This window comes from Brassica napus, chromosome A5 (genome assembly GCF_020379485.1).
Source record: "Brassica napus cultivar Da-Ae chromosome A5, Da-Ae, whole genome shotgun sequence".
NCBI classification, from domain to species: Eukaryota; Viridiplantae; Streptophyta; class Magnoliopsida; order Brassicales; family Brassicaceae; genus Brassica; species Brassica napus.
This window is the reverse complement of record NC_063438.1, coordinates 9,064,499-9,087,021: the sequence shown is the minus strand read 5'-3', so window position 1 is coordinate 9,087,021 and position 22,523 is coordinate 9,064,499. Positions and strand designations below refer to the sequence as shown.

Below are 22,523 nucleotides of genomic sequence, written 5' to 3'. Positions count from 1 at the left end.
TGACGATTCGACGGCTTCGACCAACTTGTCCCGGGTTCGAATCAACGAAATCGTTGAATCGGTAAGTTTTTTTTTAAAAGTTCAATTTAATTATTTTTTGATTTTTATTTTATCATCAATTTATATTATCTAAATTTGGTTATTTATATTTCAGTCGGTTCCAAAGAAAAAGGGACGTTTGGTCGGTTTGGGTCGTCGCTCCCGGTCGGCTGCTCCTTCTTCTGCACCACCGGCATATGTTGATCCAGAAGTTCTTACGGCTCAGCTGAAGGACAAGGATAATCGGATATCTGCGTTGGAGACCCAGATGGCAGCTTAACAGGCGGGCTATGAGACCCAGAAGAGGCTGAACGAGCAGATGATGGAGATGATGAAGAGGATGTACCCGAACGAGGTGTTCCCGAACATTCCAGACCAGTAGTTTTTTTTTTTTTTTACCAAAAACTCGGAATGTTTTATTTAACTTTGAATATTATCTACTATGTTTTAATGTTTTATGTTTTATTCAATTTTAATTTTAATTTTAAATTTTTGAATTTAAATTTTAAAAATTTTAATTTTTTTTAAAAAAATAAATTTTTTAAAAAAATAAATTTTTTAAAAAAATTAATTTTTTCAAAATTCCGAGGGAAAGCAGTTCCTCGGAAATTTCTGAGGAACTTATTTCCCTCGGAATTTTCCGAGGGACTGAAACTCCTCGGAATTTTCCGAGGGAAGAAAGTTCCTCGGAATTTTCTGAGGGACAGAAGTTCCTCGGAATTTCCCGATAAACATTCCGAGGAATATTTCGTCGAAACTTCCGAGGATTGAACCATCGGAATTCCATCGAAATATTCCGAGGAAGGCGTCCCTCGGTATATTCCGAGGAACCTTCCGACGAACTTTGTGTCCTCGGAGTTTCCTCGGAATTCCGTCGGAAATTTCCGACGGAATTCCGAGGAAATATGAATTTCCGAGGAGATATTTCCGAGGACTTTTTTCGTCGGTATGTCCTCGGAATAGCGTTATTCCGACGACATACCGACGATTTTTTCCCTCAGTATGCCGATGTTTTCTTGTAGTGTTGAGTACTGTGACTACTTTATTATTTTCCAATTTTTTTATAAAAACTGATGAGTTGATAGCAGTATCATGTTTTAACATTGTTACGACCTATGAGTTATTACAATTTTGCTTTCTATTGTGTTCACCAATCATAATGATAGTCGATTATTCATAGAATATCAGCAAATTTTAAGGATGTTTTATTGCTAGTTGGTCACTGAATCACGTTTTCTTTTGTACTTTTGTTTGTCGAGCCTAAGAGAAGAAGCCACCATCAAGAATAAACAAAAACAAACCCTGTGGAATTAAGAAAAGTCAACCATCGGGAGCAGGAAACAGAGCTAGGAAGAAGAAACAAGAAGCATACATGTACTCAATAAACGGTTACTCAATAAACGGTTCTATGTTTTTTTTTTTGATAAGTAAAAGGTTCTATGTTCAAGTATGTGAAAAAAGTTAGTACTGAATTTGGGAGTTCACGCTGCTCAAGGAGAAGAAGAAAAAGACGATTACAAAGAAAACGGAGATAAAGATGTCGATGATAATGGTCATAATAGTGAACTTGAGAATTCAGATGATGTAAAGAGGATCATCAAGATGAAACTGAAAATCAAGATGATTATGAGAATCAAGATGAAGAGAAGGAACAACAAAAGAAAGATATGTCTGATCCAGGAAACTGGAACATGTTGATATATGATAAGACTATCAAGTCAGTATCAGTTCCCGAAAGACAATATTGGTAGGCATTTTTCGCATGCATTCTACACGAGAGATATGGTTAATGGAGAAAAAAAAGATAAGCAGTGGTTGATATATTCAAAAGCTTTGGATAAAGCTTTTTTTTCTGCTGCAAGTTGTTCAGACATGAAAGCAGTGGTGGAAACTTGGTAACCGCATGATTTAATAATTGGAGAAACTTTGCAAAAAGTCTGAAAGAACACGGAATTTCTCATGATCTTGTATATGCATGACACACTGGAAGGAGTTGGAGTTGAGATTACAAAAAAAAAATCAAACAATTGATAAGCATGTTCAGAAGAATTAAATAGGGAGAAAAGCCATTGGAGAGAAGTATTGTTAAGAATATTTGCAATGGTGAAAACTCTAGCTCAAAGGAATCTGGCATTTCGTGGAGAATATGAAAAACTTGGTGAAGCAAACAATGAAATTTTTTTGGGTCTTATTTAGATGATTGCGGAGTTTGATGCATTGATGAGAGAGCATGTTAGGTGAATTGAGAAAAAAAGGAATATATGTGCATTATCTTGGTCACAAGATTCAGAATGAGATGATTGAAATGCTTGCTAAGGAGATCAAAGTTATGATCATAAAGAAGATCCATGATTCAAAGTATTTCTCCATAATTCTTGATTGTACTCCAGATATTAGTCACAAAGAGCAAATGACTTTGGTTATCAGATGTGTGGATGTTTCTAGTTTCTACGATGTCAACGAAGGTTGAGAAATTCTTTTTGAGATTTTTGATTGTCAAAGATAAATCAGGAGAAGGGTTTTTTACTTTCCTCCAAGATGCATTGGTTGAGCTAGAGTTAGACACTGGTGATGTGAGAAGGTAAGGATATGACAATGGATCTAATATAAGGGAAAGAATAAAGGATTTCAGAAAAGGTTGTTGGATATTAATCCAAGGGCATTCTTCACCCCATGTAGTTGTTATAGTCTCAATCTTGTGTTATGTGATATAGCATCTTCTTCCCCAAAAGCTGTGTCCTTTTTTGGAATCGTTCAACGAATATATATATATATATATATATATTTCTTATTTGCTTCCTCGACAAACAGATGGGACATACTGACAAATATGGTTAAAGGATTAACCCTTAAATCTTTGTCTCAGACACGTTGGGAAATTCATGTTGAAAGTGTCAAGCAATACGGTTTCAGGCCTTAGAAATCATAGAAGTGTTACTTTGTTTGGCTGAAAGTACTTACAATCCAGCAACACGAAGCAGCACTGAATCTCTTGCTTTAAGTGAAACACATGGGATTGGAGGTTTTGAGTTTTTGTTTGGTATGGTTGTTTGATATGACCTTATTTTTGTTCTCAACACTGTAAGCAAGAGCTTGCAATCAGAAAATATTGATATTAATGCTGCAATTCAGCAACTGAAAGGTCTTGTGTCATATTTTCAAAAATATCGGGAGACTGGGTTTGAGGAAGCAAAAGCTAAGGCTAGAAAAATTGCAGCAGATATGGAAGCTGAATTTCCTATGAAACAAAAGCGTATTATTAAGAGAAAAAGCACTATGATGAAGACATAGAGATAGTTGATGACAATGTGCTACTATCACTAGAAGAGGGTTCCAGGATTGAGTACTACAACACACTCATGGACCAAGCTCTAGTTTCTCTTCAGTCAAGATTTGAACAATTCCAAAGGTATGAACAAACTTTTGGATTTTTGTTTGATTTTAAAAAAACTAACAGCCGCAAGTGAGGAGACTTTGAGTGCATATCATGTTTGAATCTATAAGCTTTTTTGAAGAATGGTATGCATTCAGACATTGTTGGTGAAGATTTGTTTATGGAACTGAAGATTCTCCGAGAAACAATACCATTGGAAGTTCGAAAGCCTATAGAGGTTCTTGATTTTTTGAAGAAAATGGAGGATTGCTATCAGAACATATAAGTTGCTTATCGTATATTATTGACTATTCTGGTATCGGTTACAACAGCTGAAAGAAGTTTATCGAAGTTGAAACTGATAAAAAATTATTTGCAGTCTGCATGTCACAAGAGAGATTAAATGGATTAGCTATGTTATCAATTGAGACGGATATGATTGAAAGACTTGACTACACGAGTTTAATGGATGATTTTGCAGGAAAGAATACAAGAAGATCAATATTTCAGCAATAAGTATTTTTAATTCTGTTACTTTCGTTTTTCTTTATAAACATTTTGCGAATTTCGATTGTTTTATGGAAGTTTGATTTTTAGTTACTCTTGCTATATGATTTTGAATTACATATGTAAGCGCATAGTTTTTTGAACTGGCTTAGGGTGTTATAGAGTTTGGACCGGCACTGCCAGCACATCTAAATAATTTAAGAGCCCTAACTGTAATGCATTATTTTTACAGTATTTAGCCATGTTCGGAATCGCGCTAGGCGTGAGTCGGGCGGTTGGTCTAGGCCTAGCGAGTTATAAGAAAATCGGAGATTAATCAGGGATTACTTTTGAGTATTTTTTCGATTTTTTTGATAGTTTGTGTATAATAAAGAATGATTTACAAAGAAAGTAAGGAAAGTTGACGTGGTGTAGTGGTTTTGTTGCTTCTTTAACATTCAGGAGATCCGGAGTTTGATATCCCTGGTGCGTTTTATTTTTATTTTTGTTTTTAACTCATTAATGGCATAATCGTAAACATCTCTTCATCTTCTTTGTTGTATCTTCCCTAAATTGCAGCCGTTTTCTCATCTTCTCCAACACAAATCAACTTTTTTAAACGATTTCCTATGATTTAACGACACTTCTTTGTTCCTAGCACTGTATTATGATGGATTCGTGAAGAAATTATCATTTTTGAACTTGAAAATGGCATAATATGAGGTGTATTTTTTTAGGCGAGTTTTTGGCCGAACAGAGCTGAATCGCGGCGGAGCTCCGATGCCGAGCGCTGCACCGCCGTGTAATCGGCCACTCCGGCCATGTTTTAGAACCTGTGTATTTAGAGTTAACTTAGAGCTGGGTTAAAAAAATTAAGGGTTTTGATAGGGTTTGGACCCTACTAGATTAAAAAAATTGATTGTTCGGCAAACAACAGTGATTGGTACAATATTAAAACTTCAAAAATGAATTTTCTTTACAAAACGGTGAATCGTAAAAATAAAATTTCGTCGAAATAAAAAAAAAGTTTTTCTGCCAAATCGAATTTTTCTACCAAAAGGAGTTTTTTCCACCGAATCTGAAAAGTGAGTTTTTCTGTTAAAACCAAAAACCAAGTTTTCTCGCCAAAATCATAAAATTGATTTTTTCCACTAAAACCATATAATCAAGTTTTTTTCCCCAAAACTGTAAAATTGATTCTCCCCGCCAAATCCGTAAAATTGGATTTTTTTGCCAAAACGAGTTTTCTCGTCAAAATTGTAAAAATAAGTTTTCCGCCAAAATGAGTTTCCCCGCCAAAAATGTAAAAATAAGATTATTCGCCATAGCCGCAAAAATTATATTATCTTATATATTAAGATAAATCAAAGAAAATTGGTTTTTGATTAAAATATTTCTTGTTTTCAATCTAAATTTTTGTGATAAAGGCAAAACAACTTATTTTGTGATTTTGGTAAAAATAATCAATTTTAATGGGAAAACTCTATATTGTGGTTTTCGCAAGAAAACTCATTTTTTTTGTTTTGGCGGAAAATATCGTTTTTACAGTTTTGGTAGAAAAACTCAATTTGCGGATTTGACGGAAAAAATCATTTGTGAAATTTTGGCTGAAAAACTCAATTTTAGAGTTTTGACATAAATTTTTTTTATGGTTTTGCGGAAAATTCAATTTTTTTTTGGCGAGAAGTCTGGTTTTCCGGTTTTGGTGGGAAATCTCGTTTTGACGTGAAATCTCGTTTTTGCGGTTTTGCGGGGAAAACTTGTTTTGATGATTAAATGTATTCGCATTTCAAAAAATAAATGGTTTAAAATGGTTGAAAAGGATTCTTATATATTAACATAAATAAAAAAAATTGGTTTTCAACCATTTAAACCCTTTATTTTTTGAAATGTGAATACATTTAATATAATCTCTTATAAAATAATCCAACTTAAGTTAAATTTAATATAAAATCCTTTTCAACCGTTTCAACCATTTTGAAATGTGAATACATTTAATATAATCTATTATAAAATAATCCAACTTAACCATGCATGAAAAAAAAATCCAAGTAACCATGCATGAAACGAAAAAAATCCAATAATCCAACTTAATAATGCTCTCCACGTGGTGTAACAATTTAGGGCCGAGCATAAATTACATAAGGTTGGGCTGGGCTAAGAACACCCGTAATGGGAGTCGTTAAGGAAGAATCTTTAGAAAAAAAATAATTAAATAATCCATAGATCTTACCAAAAGTTATAGATTTAATCCTTAAAATTTCTAAATAATGATTCTTTCTTAATAAATCCTTACACTATTTGCGGGTCTCCACAACACGTGGCGACACGTGATTAGTTGATATATTTTTTCTTATCCAAAAAGAAAAGAAAATAATACTTAAAAAATTAAAATATACCTTTTTTTAAAAAAATTCTTTGGATAGGTGCTCTAACATCCCTACATGTGTCTGTCAGAGGACATCACGTCCATGTGTACCTCATGCGAATTGGATCTAGACTGTGCATGACACGTGAACTGAAAACAATAGAAACAATACCCAGCCTTTTCAAGTTACGGAAAATCAAAGACGGTCATCATTTTCTAGCTCTCTTCTGTGCCATTTTGCATACGTGCTGGATAAGCGTCCATCTTATTCCAAATTTCGTATTAGCTGTCAAGGACATGTGAACTGGTTGTGGTCCAACAATTAACAAGTATGATCCTTGATTCCTTGTCATTTTTCTGTTGCTTTGTTTGGTGACACAAATCCATAGTTACTTGGATTTTTTCATCTCATGCATGGCTGCTTGGATTTTTTCGTTTCATGCACGGTTACTTGGATTATTATTAAGTTGTTACACCACGTGGAGAGCATTTTCTTTTTTGAAAATAATGATATGTATTTGCCGCGGTTCGAGTTATCCCATACATATAACAAACTGGGCATTTCACTAACGTTTATATATATAGGGAGTAGCACTGCCCCATGTCAAATACTATCATTCTCACTCACAGCTGCCTTCCAACATTATAAGGTCTCTTTCTATCTCTCTCTCGTACACACATTAATTTTAGCTTTCTTGATTTTTCTGTATATCCCGATTAAAACGAGGTCGGGTTTGGATATAAGAGCATGATTAACCCGGTTTTTAGGGTGGAGTTCTTAACTCATGATTTGATATTTTTTGTACTTTTTTTTAATACTTTTCAGCTAAGAGCTGGCTTTTATATCTCTTATTTAAGAGACGATTCTTAGTTTTTCTTAGTTAAAAGCTAAGAATCCCATCCTAAGAACCTGGGTTAATCATGGTCTAAGACTATCCACGAAAATACAGAAATCTTTGAAAATACACATTTAAAAGATAAAGAAAGAAGAACCCTATCCTAAGAACCTGGATTAATCATGGTCTAAGACTATGCACGAAAATACAGAGATCTTTGAAAATACACATTTAAAAGACAAAGAAAGGAGTACTAAATTGAAATTCTTTTTTTTTAAAGACTAGCAACAAACAAAAAAGAGTATTTAAAAAGGAATTCCAAGAATTTATGAACAAATCATTTTGTGGCTATGTTGGTGTCAAACTATTGTCCCAAAAAAAATATTATATTTTTTAATTTTTTTAACAAATATTTGTGGTCTATATTTTTTGTTCCTTTATTTCATCTTTTTCTCCTCGGTATATTATAATTTTTTTTTCTTTTTCTGATGCCTATCAATTTTTAGAAATCGTACGTCTTCATCCATATATATATATTGTAGTTTTTCATCAGTTTCTTAAAGAAACAAACATATGGTTTTGGTTTCACACGATAATGAATTGTCATCGAACGGATGAAAAGTTGAATTTTAACCATCGAAAGTAAATATAATATGTGTACTATTTATTGATCTGAGTTAGTTTGATCCTGAGAAGTTAAGACTACGTAGTTGCATTGGCGGAGCTACGTTAGTGGAGAGGGGGGCAGCTGCCCCCAGCAAGTTTAAATATTTATGAATTTTGTTAAATAATTAGCCAAATATTCATTGGATCAGTTGGTGCTGCCCCCATAAAAATTTCATCTCTGCCCCCAACACTTCTTGGTTCGAGTGTCGCCTCTCACCATTTCAGTTTTGTTTTCATTAAAATATCATTTTTATTAGTTATAACAAACTACTTATTTCCAATTTCCTTCCTATATTAGTGCTTCACGTATCTATAACAGAGAATTTAAGACATTTTTTGTTTCCATATTTTTTATTTACAGAGATTGTTCAATAATATTTTATATACTTTTCAGTTGGTTAATTATTTTTAGAGTATAATTAGTTTTTTAATAATTTCTCTATTTGTGTGTTTACCTTATTTTGGTTGGTCTTAACAAAAAAATATACTTTATATAGAAAATAGTAAAGTTATATGTTAAATCATATAAATAATAAACATATTTCATGTTAAAGATGCTAACAATATAAAATTTGTAATAACAATTTAATATTTATATATATATATAATTATTTAAATATTATTATAATAAATATTTTAATTAAATTATTTTCCCAGTAAAAAAAAAATTCTAGTTCCGCCACTGTTTAGTTGTGTTTTTTTTACTATATCTTCCAGTGTATAAACTTCTTTTTGGATATATATAATCTTTAATACAATTCTCGTCAACAGATATCTGACGGATCTTTAAGGCCAAAATGTCTTGGGATGACGGAACGCACGCGAAGGTGAACAGAGTCCAGCTTACGTTTGATGACGTCATCAGATCTATCGAGGTTGAATACGAGGGCACCAACGTTCAGCCCCAGCGTCGTGGCACCGTTGGCACCAACTCTGACGAAGTTAGTAAACAGTGTTAATATTTTTGTATTATGATTATTCTGAACTCTGAGAAGTATAAAAGATTATTAAACATTATTTTTTATATCTATGAAAGATTATTAGAGCATGTTTATTGCAGTAGTTAAGTTTAACTAGGTTGCTTAGGATATTTTATAATTAAAAGAAAAGAAAAAAGGAAAAGAAGAGAAGGGGTGTTAGAGCATGTTTATCGGCGTCGCTTAGGAGGGTTGTTTAGCTAAATTGGCAATTAAAATAAAAGGAAAATAGACAATTAAACAAAGGACGTCGCCTAATTTGGGTCTCGAAGGCACGTTGCTTAGCGGGTACGTGGCACAATCAGGTTGGCTGGAGGAGCAGTGTCGTCTTTCGTCTTTTTTCTTTTTCTTCTCTCGGTGGCGAAACAGGGAGTCCTCGACACCTCGACGACTCCTCGACGCCATGAAGCCGCTCTGCATCTCGAGATTGGAGACCATGGTTGGTTGTTTCTCCCCTCTCCGATGCTCCAATCATCAATCCCCAACGTCTCAGCTCTCCTCCACTGCACAGTCCCTGAATCATCGGCGTCGTCAGCTCTCCTCCACCTCAGTTTCGACATCGTCAGTTCATCTCTGTCGTGCTGCTCATCGTTGGAATCAAGTTCGCCGTCGCATTCGAAAGACTCGTGAAACATCAATGGCTACTTTTGGCTATTTTGCACATCCAGTCCTCATAGTTTGGTTCTTTTCTTTTTGACCCCATCACAATTTTAATATTTAAAAATTCACTAAGCACCCACTAAGGGATTGCACCAATAAACATGCTCTTACTTAATTAAGCACTAGAAGAGTCGTTGCTTCTGTTGCTTTTCTTTTTTTGTTTTTATCTTTCTCTCTTTCTGTTTCTGTTCTTTCTAGCCCACTTATTTTTTTTTCGCTGTAACCCACTTAAGAGATTCTTAAAAGATTTTAGCAATAAACATGCTTTAAACACTATTTTTCTGTTAATTACAGTTTTGTTTTTTGGCAGTTTACACTGAGCTCAGACGAGTTCATAACGCGTGTGTCTGGTTACTACCGAACGACTTTCTCCGGAGACGTTATAACGGCGTTATTGTTTAGGACGAACAAGAAGACCTATGGGCCTTATGGAAACCTAACACGAAACTTCTTTTCTGCTGACGCACCGAGAAACAACCAAATCGCTGGATTTCTAGGAAATAGTGGAAGTGCACTCAACTCCATCAACGTTCATTTTGCTCCCATTCCTCCCCCTGGTAGCATTAAACCAAAACCTGCTGGCCCCGGAACAGGCGACGCTGGAAGCGGTCAACCTGTTAGCCCAGGACCCGGCGATGCGGGAGGTGGTCCAAAACCTGGTGGTCCTGGAACCGGTGAAAACGGAGCCGGCACTAAACCTAGTGGTCCCGGAACCGGTGAAAACGGAGCCGGCACTAAACCTGGTGACCTTGGAACCGGGGCAGATGGAGAAGGTACTAAACCTGGTGGCTCTGGAACCGGCGAAGACGGAGCCGGTACTAAACCTGGTGGTCCTGGAACCGGTGAAAACGGAGCCGGCACTAAACCTAGTGGTCCCGGAACCGGTGAAAACGGAGCCGGCACTAAACCTGGTGACCTTGGAACCGGGGCAGATGGAGAAGGTACTAAACCTGGTGGCTCTGGAACCGACGAAGACGGAGCCGGTACTAAACCTGGTGGCCTTGAGACAGGAGAAGACGGAGCTGGTACTAAACCTGTTGGCTCTGGAACTGGCAACGATGGAGGCGGTCCTAGACCTGTTATCCCTGGAAAGATGGGACCCCTTGGTGGTGACAAGGGAAATGAATTCGACGATGTTGGTTTTGATGGTGTGAAGAAAATAACTGTGGGAGCAGATGAATTCAGTATAACTTATATCAAGATCGAATACAGTAAGGACGGAAAAGTTGAAATACGTGAGCACGGGACAAGCCGCGGGCAACTAAAAGAGGTATAAAACATTTTGGTTCTTGTTTATAGGATAATTAATATTTAATGGTTTTGCTAATAAATTGTTTGATTTTTGTGGAAAATACAATATAGTTTTCGGTGGATTATCCAAATGATAATATCGTGGCCGTTGGTGGAAGCTACAATCATATTTTCACATATGATACAACGCTTATCACATCGCTATACTTCACAACCTCCAGGGGTTTTACCTCTCCATTATTCGGTGAGAAGACGGGAACAGATTTCGAGTTCCAAGGTGAAAATAGAGGAAAACTTCTCGGGTTCCATGGACGTGCTGGTTTTGCTATTGATGCCATCGGAGCTTACTTCCACACTGGTTCACAAGGTGGCCAGGGAGGTGGTCCTAGACCTGTTGTCCCCGGAAAGATGGGACCCTTAGGTGGTGCCAAGGGAAATGAATTTGATGATGTTGGTTTTGATGGTGTGAAGAAAGTAACTGTGGGAGCAGATGAATTCAGTGTAACTTATCTCAAGATCGAATACATAAAGGACGGAAAAGTTGAGATACGTGAACACGGGACAAATCGCGGGCAACTAAAAGAGGTATAAAACATTGTGATTATTTTTTTTACGATAATATTCATTGGGTTTGCTAATAAATTGTTTGATTTTTATGGAAAATAAAATACAGTTCTCGGTGGATTATCCAAATGATAACATCGTGGCCGTTGGTGGAAGCTACAATCATATTTTCACATATGATACAACGCTTATCACATCGCTATACTTCACAACCTCCAGGGGTTTTACCTCTCCATTATTCGGTGAGAAGAAGGGAACAGATTTCGAGTTCCAAGGTGAAAATAGAGGAAAGCTTCTCGGGTTCCATGGACGTGCTGGCTATGCTATTGATGCCATCGGAGCTTACTTCCACACCGGTTCACAAGGCGGTGAGGGAGGTGGTCCTAAACCTGTAGTACCCGTAAAGATGGGACCCCTAGGTGGTGACAGGGGAAACGAATTCAACGATGTTGGTTTCGATGGTGTGAAGAAAGTAGCTGTGGCAGCTGATGAATTCAGTGTAACCTACATCAAGATCGACTACGTAAAGGATGGAAAAGTTGAAATCCGTGAGCACGGGACAAGTCGAGGGCAAGTAAAAGAGGTATTAATTAAATATTTTGGTGACTTCTGTTAAATATTGAATATTTTTTGCTACATATTTATTTGTTTCTAATGAAAAACTTACATACAGTTTTCGGTGGATCATCCAAATGATAACTTCACGGCCGTTGGTGGAAGCTACGATCATATTTTCACATATGATACAACACTTATCACATCATTATACCTCACAACCTCAAGAGGATTTACCTCTCCTTTATTCGGTGAGATGAAGGGAACAGAATTCGAGTTCAAAGGTGAAAATGGAGGAAAGCTTATTGGATTCCATGGACGTGCTGGTCATGCTATTGATGCTATTGGGGCCTACTTCGACACTGGTTCTAAACCGGGGGGCGACTCAAACAGTGGAAAAGGAACTGACAGCGGTTCTAGTACTAAAGACAGTGGAAAAGGAACTGACAGCGGTTCTAGTACTAAAGACAGTGGAAAAGGATCTGACAGCGGTTCTAGTACTCAAGACAGTGGAAAAGGATCTGACAGCGGTTCTAGTACTCAAAGACTGGAGGCACAAGGAGGCAAGGGAGGCAATCAATGGGATGACGGAGGCGATTACGACGGTGTGACAAAGATACATGTTGCAGTTGGTCGATGGATTGAGGAAATCAGCTTCGAGTATGTCAAGAACGGACAGACAAAGAAAGGACCCGCACGTGGTGTGAGGGGAAGGAGATCTACCATTGGAACGGTATTATGTTTCTATTCTTTTCTAAGAATATTTTCTATCAAAACACATTATCTAGAGCTTACTGAAAATTTTCATATTGGGTTTCTCATGATCATGCAGTTTGAGATAAGTCATCCCAACGAGTATCTTATTTCCGTGAAGGGTTGGTCAGATTCATCCAACAAAATTGCGGGAATTCAATTCAAAACCAACACAAAGACTTCAAAGTATTATGGATTTGAAAAAATTCCTGGAGACGAAAGTACAGACATTTTACTTGAAGTGAAAGACAAGAAGATCGTCGGTTTTCATGGCTTCGCGGACTCTCACGTCAATGCTCTTGGAGCTTATATTGCTCCAGCAGCCAACTGAAAACTTTGTTGGGGTTTGTTTCTTGCTTTCCGTGTGAATAAAGTTACCTCAGAGTCATACTTGTGGATTTGTCACTTCGAGGTGGCATGGGCTATGCTTTTTGTTTGTGTCTCAGTGTAATTTTTGTGTGTTCAGTGTGATGTTTGTGTAGTCACTTGTAGGGTTCTTTCTTGATTTTCTTATGAATAAAGGATGTGTCTGTTTATTTTCATTTGGATTATTTTTTTTCGTTTTTTTTTTGTAAAAAAATAAATGATCTTTTCCCTTCTTTTTTTATTGAAAATTTTCAAAACATACCAGAGCCAGGTTTTTTTTTTCGTTGAATCATGTGAAGACTAGATAAAGGGTTTGCCTTTTAAACCAGAACTAGATGGACCGCCCGCACGCATGTGCGGACATTAACATTAATATTAAATTGATAATTACTTATTTACAACTATATAATACTTATGTTACATGTACATAGTTAATATGAAAGATTCGATGTTCAATTAAAATATTTATACTATGATCATATGAACAAAGAATACATTAGAACGTTTAGAAAACGATCACATTTAACACTAATCTTAAAACATCAGAAAAATATAATTGAGAAAAAATAAATATTTCACGCATAACCCCAATAAAAAAATCAGCCATGAAATATAAAAGAGAGATTTTGAATTACTTGAGATTTATTATCATTGGAATCATTGTAACAACAGAGATGATTTACGGTTTCCTTCTCTAAGCCTTAAGTCAGAAAAGAGGTAATTCTAACAAAGATATTTAAAGATGTAAACAATCCCCAAAAGATAACAAATTATATAATTGATAGGACAACGTCAATGAGTTTCAAAGTTTTTAAACAGCTTTGAGATTACCTTTGGCTCTCAGACGTACCGAAGAGGATCACGCACAATAAATAAATTGCACTTGATTAGCATACACATCTTATATTATATTCTTGATAAGTGATTTAACTTTATAAAAAAAAGAATTACCTTTTTCGAAAGGGATGATCAGTTCCTGGATAAACAGAGTCGTCTCTTTTTGTTAGTTGAATCACTAATGATGCAAAAATATAGATAGATATACAACATGGAGAGGAAGAGAACAAAAAAAAACGGAGAAGAAGAATCTCTCATAAAATTACCAATAATGGTGTTCCCGTCTATGAGTTACTTATTGATTATCATACACCTGCGCAAGATCACAAAAGTATAATTTAAATTAGAACGATCAAAAACATATGAAAACTTAAAAGATAGATGCGTGAAACTAATGGGGTGGCGTGATATTTATATAGCAAATTAGTTTAAGTTTCTAAATGACCTAGTTTTCAAGAGAAGCTATGAGATAAAATATCCTCTAATAAATTTTGATTCAGCTATAAGATAGAATATCTTAAAAAATTTATTAGAAGATATTCTCGTTATAATATATACATAATTTTGGTAACTTAAATCTTGCTATATATATATTTAAATATTAAATGCATGATATTATGAAAGAATATATATCGCCAGTTGATTGCAACTGGTTTTTGATAAAACAAATCCCACTATAATGATTTAAATAATAGTTAATAAGGAAAGAATAAGGAATTTTGACGTTAAAACCCTTCAACTAAGTTTGTTTTGGATAAAAAACCCCAAACTAAGTATTTAACGGAAAAACCACATAAACTAACTTTATTTAATGATTTAAACTCTAACAGGTCATAATTACTATTACTACCAGTAAATATTTAGTTTAGAGGTTTCTACACTAAGTAAACATAGTTGAAGAATTTTACCATTAAAAATGAAAAAATGAAAAATATTGTAATAGGTGGATAAATTTTCAAAATACATTTTATAAATTAATGTATAAGCTTCTATAAATGATTTAGAACCTCTTATAATAATTTAAAACTTCTGATTTTTATAAATGTATTTATAATTTTATAAATGATTTATAAAGCATGCATTGAATTATTAGACATTAATAGTTATTATGATACTTTATATACAAATATAATTCTTTCTGTACGAATATAAAATCATTATATCAATTCAAATAAACACTTTTGTTTATTATTTTATGTAATTTATAAATATACTAGTATATTACCCCGTGCTCTGCACGGATCAATTTTTGTTTGCATAAATTCTCTCTTTTCTCCTAAATTTCAATGTTTTTTTTATGAAACAGATTTTATTCGATTAAAATTGTTTCACTCATAAGCTGGATAACACACGCATCTAAAATTAGAAATTGCTGCGACCAAACAAAGAAATTGGAAGCATCAAAACAACTATTGTGATCTTTTAAAAAGAGGATATACATATTTGGAAGCATTTTTCATAAAAAGTTGAGATAAATAGGAACACATAGAAATATTATATTTGATCCACTAAAGTTTTGTCTGTATTTCTCTACAAAAAAAATAATTTAAAATATAATGTACGTAGATTTGAAATGATGAAAATAAAACAACAGAATTAAAAATATATGTAAGATATTCAGTTTATATTTAAAAGACTTACCAATAGTTTTGTAAAATCGTTGAATATTCTGATATATTGTGATAATAGTCTATTTGCATCAACTAAGTTGTTGATACTCTTTCTCTTGGTAGGGTGTTAGGTTTTTGTTGTCTCTCCACATCTTATGAAAGATGCATCACATCATTTTTCGGGTATAGTGTTAGGTATTTCTGCAAACTTGCAACAGTTACAAAAACAAAGCAAAGTTTTGAAGAGTAACATAAAAGAGAAACAATAAGAGAAGAACTAATGATACCACTTGTTTTTAGATTATGTACGTTCTGCTCTTACACTCTGTTTGTTGTAAAGAGCGCTCCTTTGTTTTTTTCTTTGTAGTTTGAGATTTTTGTTTTGCTTGATTATCTGTTGGCCTAAATCGTTTTCTTGTTAATGCCAAGTTTGTCTTCAGTCTTCTTCTTTCTCGTTTCTGTTTTTGTTCGTTCCAGAAATGTACCTTACAGAAAAATCTTTATATATTTCATTTTGTAAGTATATTTCAGATTTTTCATATTTGGAAAAAGAGATAACCTGAGGCTGAGTTCTTCTAAGGGAAACCTTGCATGTGAGAGAGCGAGGCTTAATATACAGACACTACATATAAAAGAGTGAGATCATGAGAGACTGAGTAAGAAAAAAAATATGTTTGCGTGGAAGATAAAACGTTGAATATAAACACAATATTTGTGAATTTGAGTAGTCGAGAAAGTGTGTTTTTTCTTTCTTTTTGCGTGTGGATCAATAAGATGGCAAATATAAATGATGGATGAATAACTGGAATCTGGAGATTGATAATTGGTGATCGTGGAGTTGTTGGAGAGAAATGGATGAGCAAGTACTTTTTACAGTAAATTTAGGAAACAAACACATAATTTAGTTGTGGAGATCGTGCTTGCCATTTATTTTTTTCAATAATGATTTTATTGTTTTACATATATTTTTAATTTTTAAAATATAAATCCATGTGTCAAAATCTGATTGGTAAAGTGACTTGTGCTTTAGTATATAAGGGATAAATTTTCAAAATACATTTTATAAATTAATGTATAAGCTTCTATAAATGACTTAGAACCTCTTATAATAATTTAAAACTTCTGATTTTTATAAATGTATTTATAATTTTATAAATGATTTATAAAGCATGCATTGAATTATTAGACATTAATAGTTATTATGATACTTTATATACAAATATAATTCTTTCTGTACGAATATAAAATCATTATATCAATTCAAATATACACTTTTGTTTATTATTTTATGTAATTTATAAATATACTAGTATATTACCCCGTGCTCTGCACGGATCAATTTTTGTTTGCATAAATTCTCTCTTTTCTCCTAAATTTCAATGTTTTTATTATGAAACAGATTTTATTCGATTAAAATTGTTTCACTCATAAGTTGGATAACACACGCATCTAAAATTAGAAATTGCTGCGACCAAACAAAGAAATTGGAAGCATCAAAACAACTATTGTGATCTTTTAAAAAGAGGATATACATATTTGGAAGCATTTTTCATAAAAAGTTGAGATAAATAGGAACACACAGAAATATTATATTTGATCCACTAAAGTTTTGTTTGTATTTCTCTACAAAAAAAATAATTTAAAATATAATGTACGTAGATTTGAAATGATGAAAATAAAACAACAGAATTAAAAATATATGTAAGATATTCAGTTTATATTTAAAAGACTTACCAATAGTTTTGTAAAATCGTTGAATATTCTGATATATTGTGATAATAGTCCATTACCATTACACATTCTCACATCCAAACCCATCTTCGATTCCTCCGAACTGTCTAATATCGAGGTGCCATTGCATGCCTTATCAGGAACTGTCTCCGTTTCCAACTTTCCTGCTAATCATGTTTCATAATTCATCTCAGACCTATGTTTTCACTTAAAAATCATATGTTCTTAATAACATTACTTTAAATATATATATAAATTATATCATCTTGCTCTTAGTACACATTTTTCTTGAGCAAGGTCTTGATCAATATTGCTAACCGTGGTCGCAAACGTATTTTTGGTTGGGATACATCTGGCTATAACAATCAATATCAGGTTGTACCTACATAATTAATCAAGAAAGAAATTAACTTTGTGAAGGAGGGAAACTAAAAGTGGCAAGATACACCTTTTGTTGAGCCGAACATGCATACCTTGCTTCCTTAGAAACGGTTCCATCTCATGTGTGAACCGCTCTAGAAGACCTCCCTTCAGTTCAACCTGATCAGTCAATAGTACCAAAACAGTATTGATCAGTAATGAAGATTAACGCAATCACGCTTGTATGTTTATCAAGCTGGCAATAATTTTATTCACAAACCATTTATACTGCCACTCCTTCTAAAGTCAGAATCTTCATAAGCGTCAAATAAGCTGTAATGATAACCAGAAGAAGCATTTAGAAACAGTTATAACAGTGATACATGAAAGGCAGGAGAGAGATGGATACAGTTTAAGCCTTTCACTGCTGTCTTCACAAAGCAAGATGAGAAAAAGAGGTCTTAGAGAGAGAGATGATACCTTTCAACCTCTTCCTTTGGCATAAGCAGTTCATCATCACCATGAAGCAGCTGAAATAAAATTCCAAACATATGTAAAAACGCAACTGGCGAGAAAAGACCACGTAATATAAAACAACCATTGTAAGAAGCAGAGTAAACAACCTTGGAGGCTTTAAAGATGGCATGATGGACTTCATCAGAAGTAGAACTGCAGAGAGCAAACTACATCACTTTATTTTAGGCGAGGAAGACTGAATGTGACATATATTAATCTCACTTACAATCAAGCAACACCCAGCTATTCATAATTACAAAAAAAAAAAAAACAAAGAAACTCACCTTCCATGGTGTCTAAACTGTTGTATGAACTCCTTGAATTTGATAGTTTTCATGTTTTTAAAAGAGAAAACATGGACAGAGTTATATTCTTTGACAGTCTCTCTGATGCCATTAACAATAGTCGTCTTGTGTCCCCTCTGCAATAACAACAACAACATTCATCAAGTAATTCGATAGTAAAAGCAAAGGTTTAGGCTTTATTCCAGATGATTCCTTTAAAAATAGCACACAGCTTCCCAGCTCAGTAACAAAGATGTTATAGTTTCAAGAAACAGAAGTATGAAAGAGAGGAGGAAGAAAGATTTCAGACCTGATTTGTCTTGCTTTCACTTAGGTATGTCTTCTAGAGTTTCAGACTGATGAAGTGAAAGTGAGAGAAACCAAAGTAGAGGGCTTTCCTATGAAATCGGAAAGTATAAACTCTACAAAAAACTCGAAGCTGATAATGTGTTTTCTCCTCGCCGGCTTTCTTTACATCAGTGAGCCTACATAATCTCAGGAGACGAACGTCAACGCCGGCGGCCTTCAAATCACCGAGTAGCAGACTGGAGTTTGACATTCTAGTTACTGAGAGAATCAAAACCAAAGTGATTAAAAGGAATGATCTGATATTTTTTCAGAAAGAAAACACAGATATTTATAGTACCAGCTTCACACAATTGAACTAATGTTGCTAATGTTGACAATGCATGAATCGAGTCGAGTACCGTAACGGCGCCGGAATTCCTTCCCGGGTTGAAGAACTCGAATCGACAAAACAGTGACAACGGATTCTATCTGATCTTGTATTGAATCAATCGTAGCCCATGAAACACTCGATCTTCATTGATGGTTGGGAGAACTATAGTTGTTAGTCGGCGATTCAATCCGTGTAATGGCGAAAAACAAAAAGTGGAAAAATCTGATGGTTGAGAGGCTGTCGAGCAAGACATACAAAACGCAGGCCCACATCTTATGCACACTTCGATTAATAAAACAGAGCGTTCAATAAAAAGAACACGTGTTAACACAGGAATTTTTGAATTTGTCACCAGTTTCTTCGTCTCAGGCGCTTCAAAAGAAATCGGAGGATTGAAGAATTCTTATAAAATCGAAAATCCAGAAGCAAAAAAAACGAATTGGAGAAGCTGTAAAGGAAACTTGAAGAATCTAATGAATACATTAATAATAAGGGAAGTCTAAGAGTGCTCTGTGATTTTCTCAGTTCTATGTTTTTAAGAAAGAAATAATGGTTGAAGTTAATGGCGAAATCACCCGAAGTGTGTGGAGCAGAAAATGAATTGTAGGAAGACACGTGTTGACACCAGAAGACCTGAATTTCTTAGGTGGAATCTGACGTGGAGGGCCCTGGAGAGAGAGAACTCTACTTTATATATATAGATATATTCATTTCACACAAATAAACACATGGTTCGATATCACCCTCGAAATCAGATTAAGAAGAAAAAGAAAGTTAGAAGCTTTTCAACCTTTTAAGATTTCTCTCTCTCAATATATGTTTGGATATTTCGGGTAACGTTTCGGGTATCGGATATAATCCATCGGGTTCGGTTATCCGGACATACTCATATTAAAAGCCATTCATGTATTTTTATATCACGGTTCAGTTTCGGTTGGAGTATTTTTGTTTTGGGTTCGGATTTGGGTATCAAATAAAATGCTCAGGCTTGCCCATTGATACAATCAAATGTGTTACACTATTTTTATTACATCTATCTTATTAAAATAGAAGTACATATAAAAATAATTTTAAGACTTCTACTATGCTCAGTTCTGTAAGTCTTCTGAAAAACTTCCAGAAAATCTTCTCATATAGTTGATCTTAAAAATAATTTATGAATTTTATAAAAAATATTGTTCTAGGGAAAAAATTGAATTCATGTAATTATAAACATTTTGGAAATGATAGAAATTAAGATATAGTAAAATTGAATTGTTTTCAACATAGGTGAGTGAATGTAGATTGAATCATGATATTCTATGGTTTAGGGTTTGGTAGCATATGTCATAGTATTGTTTGTATTTTAGAGTTAGATTTTGGAATCTTAACTTCTTTTTTTTTAAACTAAATTTGACATATATGTGTTTAGTTTTTTGTATATTAGATACTTTAAAAGTTAATTTTAAGCTTAGTGAAGTGTTAATTTATGTTTAGTTAGTTATTTGATTTTAGGGTTTAGGTTAGTTAAGTCTTCTTATGAATAATTCACTAGAAGACTTTCCTATCTTTTGGGAGAATAGTAAATTTAGGGATTAAAAGATTTTACGAAAGTCTTCTATTAGAAGACTTCCCTAAAAGTCTTCTGAATCGAAAATATTTAACATAATTGAAAACTTTTGTCTCACTTTATAAAGAAAACTAGATATTGACCCGTGCACATGCACACATGTTTTTTAATTTTACGTTTTTCAAAATTTATCAAACATAATTTTTGGTAACTATTTTTAATTCTTACCAATATTTTCTCGATGTTTAACATTGTTTTAAAGTTTATGTGCAGAAATTTTATAAATTGTTTTGAAATGTTAATTTTTAAATTTTATATATATATATATATATATATATATACATATTATCTTGTTGGTTTAGCATTGAAACGATAGAATAACTATTTACACAAATAAATCATTTTTATTTGAATTTACCGTCTGATTTTAAAAGGTTCGGCATTTTTTAAAAAAGCAAAAATTGTTTTTGCAGACATATTTAGGTTGTTTGATGAATCTAATTTGCTTTGAAGCTATATGAATCTAATGTGCTTTGTTAGTCTGACTCTGTAGGTTAAAAAGAAAAATTAACAAAATATTAACCAAGCGTGATTTACACGTTTAAATAAAAATATATAAGTATCTCTTAAATAATTAAAAACCGTTCTTTTTTATTTTAATAGTGTATAATATTTGTAGTTAAGATTAGAGATATTTGATGACAATATAATAGCATATGAATAATGTGGTTTACTTTCTTGGAATTTTTGTATATTTTGCATTTTGATAGAGGTCCAGATAAAATTATAAATCCAAGCAATGAAAATTAATGTATATATGAAAGTAATATTCCATGATTAGTTTAAGGAGTCTCGAGATTTTATTGAATATCTGAATTAATTTATGCTTTAATGCTGATTACTTACTGTTATTAAATGAAAATAAGACCAGTGACATTTAATTATAATTATTGAGTAAAACTTTGGGTCAGATTTTATTTATACTCCTACGATCCTGTTTTAATAGTTTAGACTAGATTTTGACCCGCGCTTTCAAAGCGCGGATTTATTTTTGTTTTTTTTTTCAATTGACAAATATTTAGTAAATGTCACATTTTCATATATTTGTGTTTTATTTTATAAAAGACTTAAAAAATTTATCTTTATTTATCGTATTTCATTTAATGACTATTTATGTTTAAGAAATTAAACTTTATTTTTTTAATGAATTAAGTTGGTATAACTCTGATAAATTAATTTTATCATGGGGTTAATATTTTAATTAAAAAATGATATACTTTTAAAAAAGATTTATATTTTTCAATAAAAAAATTCAATTATTTTTATGAATGCTTAAATTATATTAAGAAAAGAAAAAAATAATAATTAAGAATAGTTGAAAAAAAAAATATTCGAATTTGGACTCAATGGCCCAAAGGAAAAAAAAGTGAGAATTGAATCTGATTTATAATAGGCCCAAATTGCCCAAGAGAGATTTTATGTGGGGTGGATCCAAAAATAATGACCCAATATAGATTTGTTATTAATATTATTTAATTGCCCTTAATGAAACATGCAATGTTAGTGAAGGAAAGGGCAGGCTAAGGTAATTATGACAATAGGATCCTGCTTTAATAGTATAGATTTGCACATTTTCTCTTTTTATCTCAAATGGCTTAAACAAAAATGTAATGTTTCGTACTCTAAAACTCTCCAACTCCTGTCTAATTTCTTTAAACTTGAAAATACCAAACTTTATATCAATTTTTTATTTTTTTTATCTCATGTCTTTTTCACTAATTTATCTTGTTTTTGCAGGTTTTTAGCTGCATGGTTCTCATCTTCCATTCGTTTAAAGGTATATCTATAAATTTAATTAGATATGTATTTTTGTGTGTTCTATAAAGGTAGATTTATCGCATTTTTCACTCATTTCTCTGTTTTGAAGCCACTTGAACGGTTTTGGATTCACATGTTGTTCAGATCTGAGTTAGGCTTTGGAAGTCTTCTAACATATAATGCGCTACAAGACTTCCTAAAGTCTTCTGACGGAGTCTTCTCTCATGTCTCTTCTTTCATAACAA

General features: G+C 33.3%; 1 protein-coding gene and 1 long non-coding RNA gene across 2 annotated transcripts; one reads left to right on the top strand and one right to left on the bottom strand.

The window, feature by feature from the left end:
* The first annotated feature begins 6,837 nt into the window (after positions 1-6,837).
* Positions 6,838-13,070, top strand: LOC106451617 (jacalin-related lectin 34-like). Its single transcript, XM_048780956.1, has 7 exons — positions 6,838-6,916; positions 8,540-8,709; positions 9,716-10,675; positions 10,768-11,241; positions 11,330-11,803; positions 11,894-12,508; positions 12,608-13,070. The coding sequence occupies exons 2-7, from the start codon at positions 8,566-8,568 to the stop codon at positions 12,857-12,859; spliced, it is 2,919 nt and encodes a 972-aa protein (XP_048636913.1). The 5' UTR covers positions 6,838-6,916; positions 8,540-8,565; the 3' UTR covers positions 12,860-13,070.
* Positions 13,071-14,843: 1,773 nt separating this feature from the next.
* Positions 14,844-21,496, bottom strand: LOC106451621. Its single transcript, XR_007339746.1, has 8 exons — positions 18,879-21,496; positions 18,543-18,799; positions 18,233-18,369; positions 18,056-18,101; positions 17,913-17,962; positions 17,713-17,765; positions 17,546-17,612; positions 14,844-17,454 (listed from the first exon to the last, which is right to left on the bottom strand). It is a non-coding gene; the product is annotated as an uncharacterized LOC106451621 (long non-coding RNA).
* Positions 21,497-22,523: the final 1,027 nt, after the last annotated feature.

Coding starts and splice junctions, on each gene's coding strand:
- LOC106451617 (XM_048780956.1), top strand. CDS start 8,566: ATGTCTTGGGATGACGGAACGCACGCGAAGGTGAACAGAGTCCAGCTT. Junction 8,710..9,715: donor TTGGCACCAACTCTGACGAA/GTTAGTAAACAG, acceptor GTTTTTTGGCAG/TTTACACTGAGCTCAGACGA. Junction 10,676..10,767: donor GCCGCGGGCAACTAAAAGAG/GTATAAAACATT, acceptor AATACAATATAG/TTTTCGGTGGATTATCCAAA.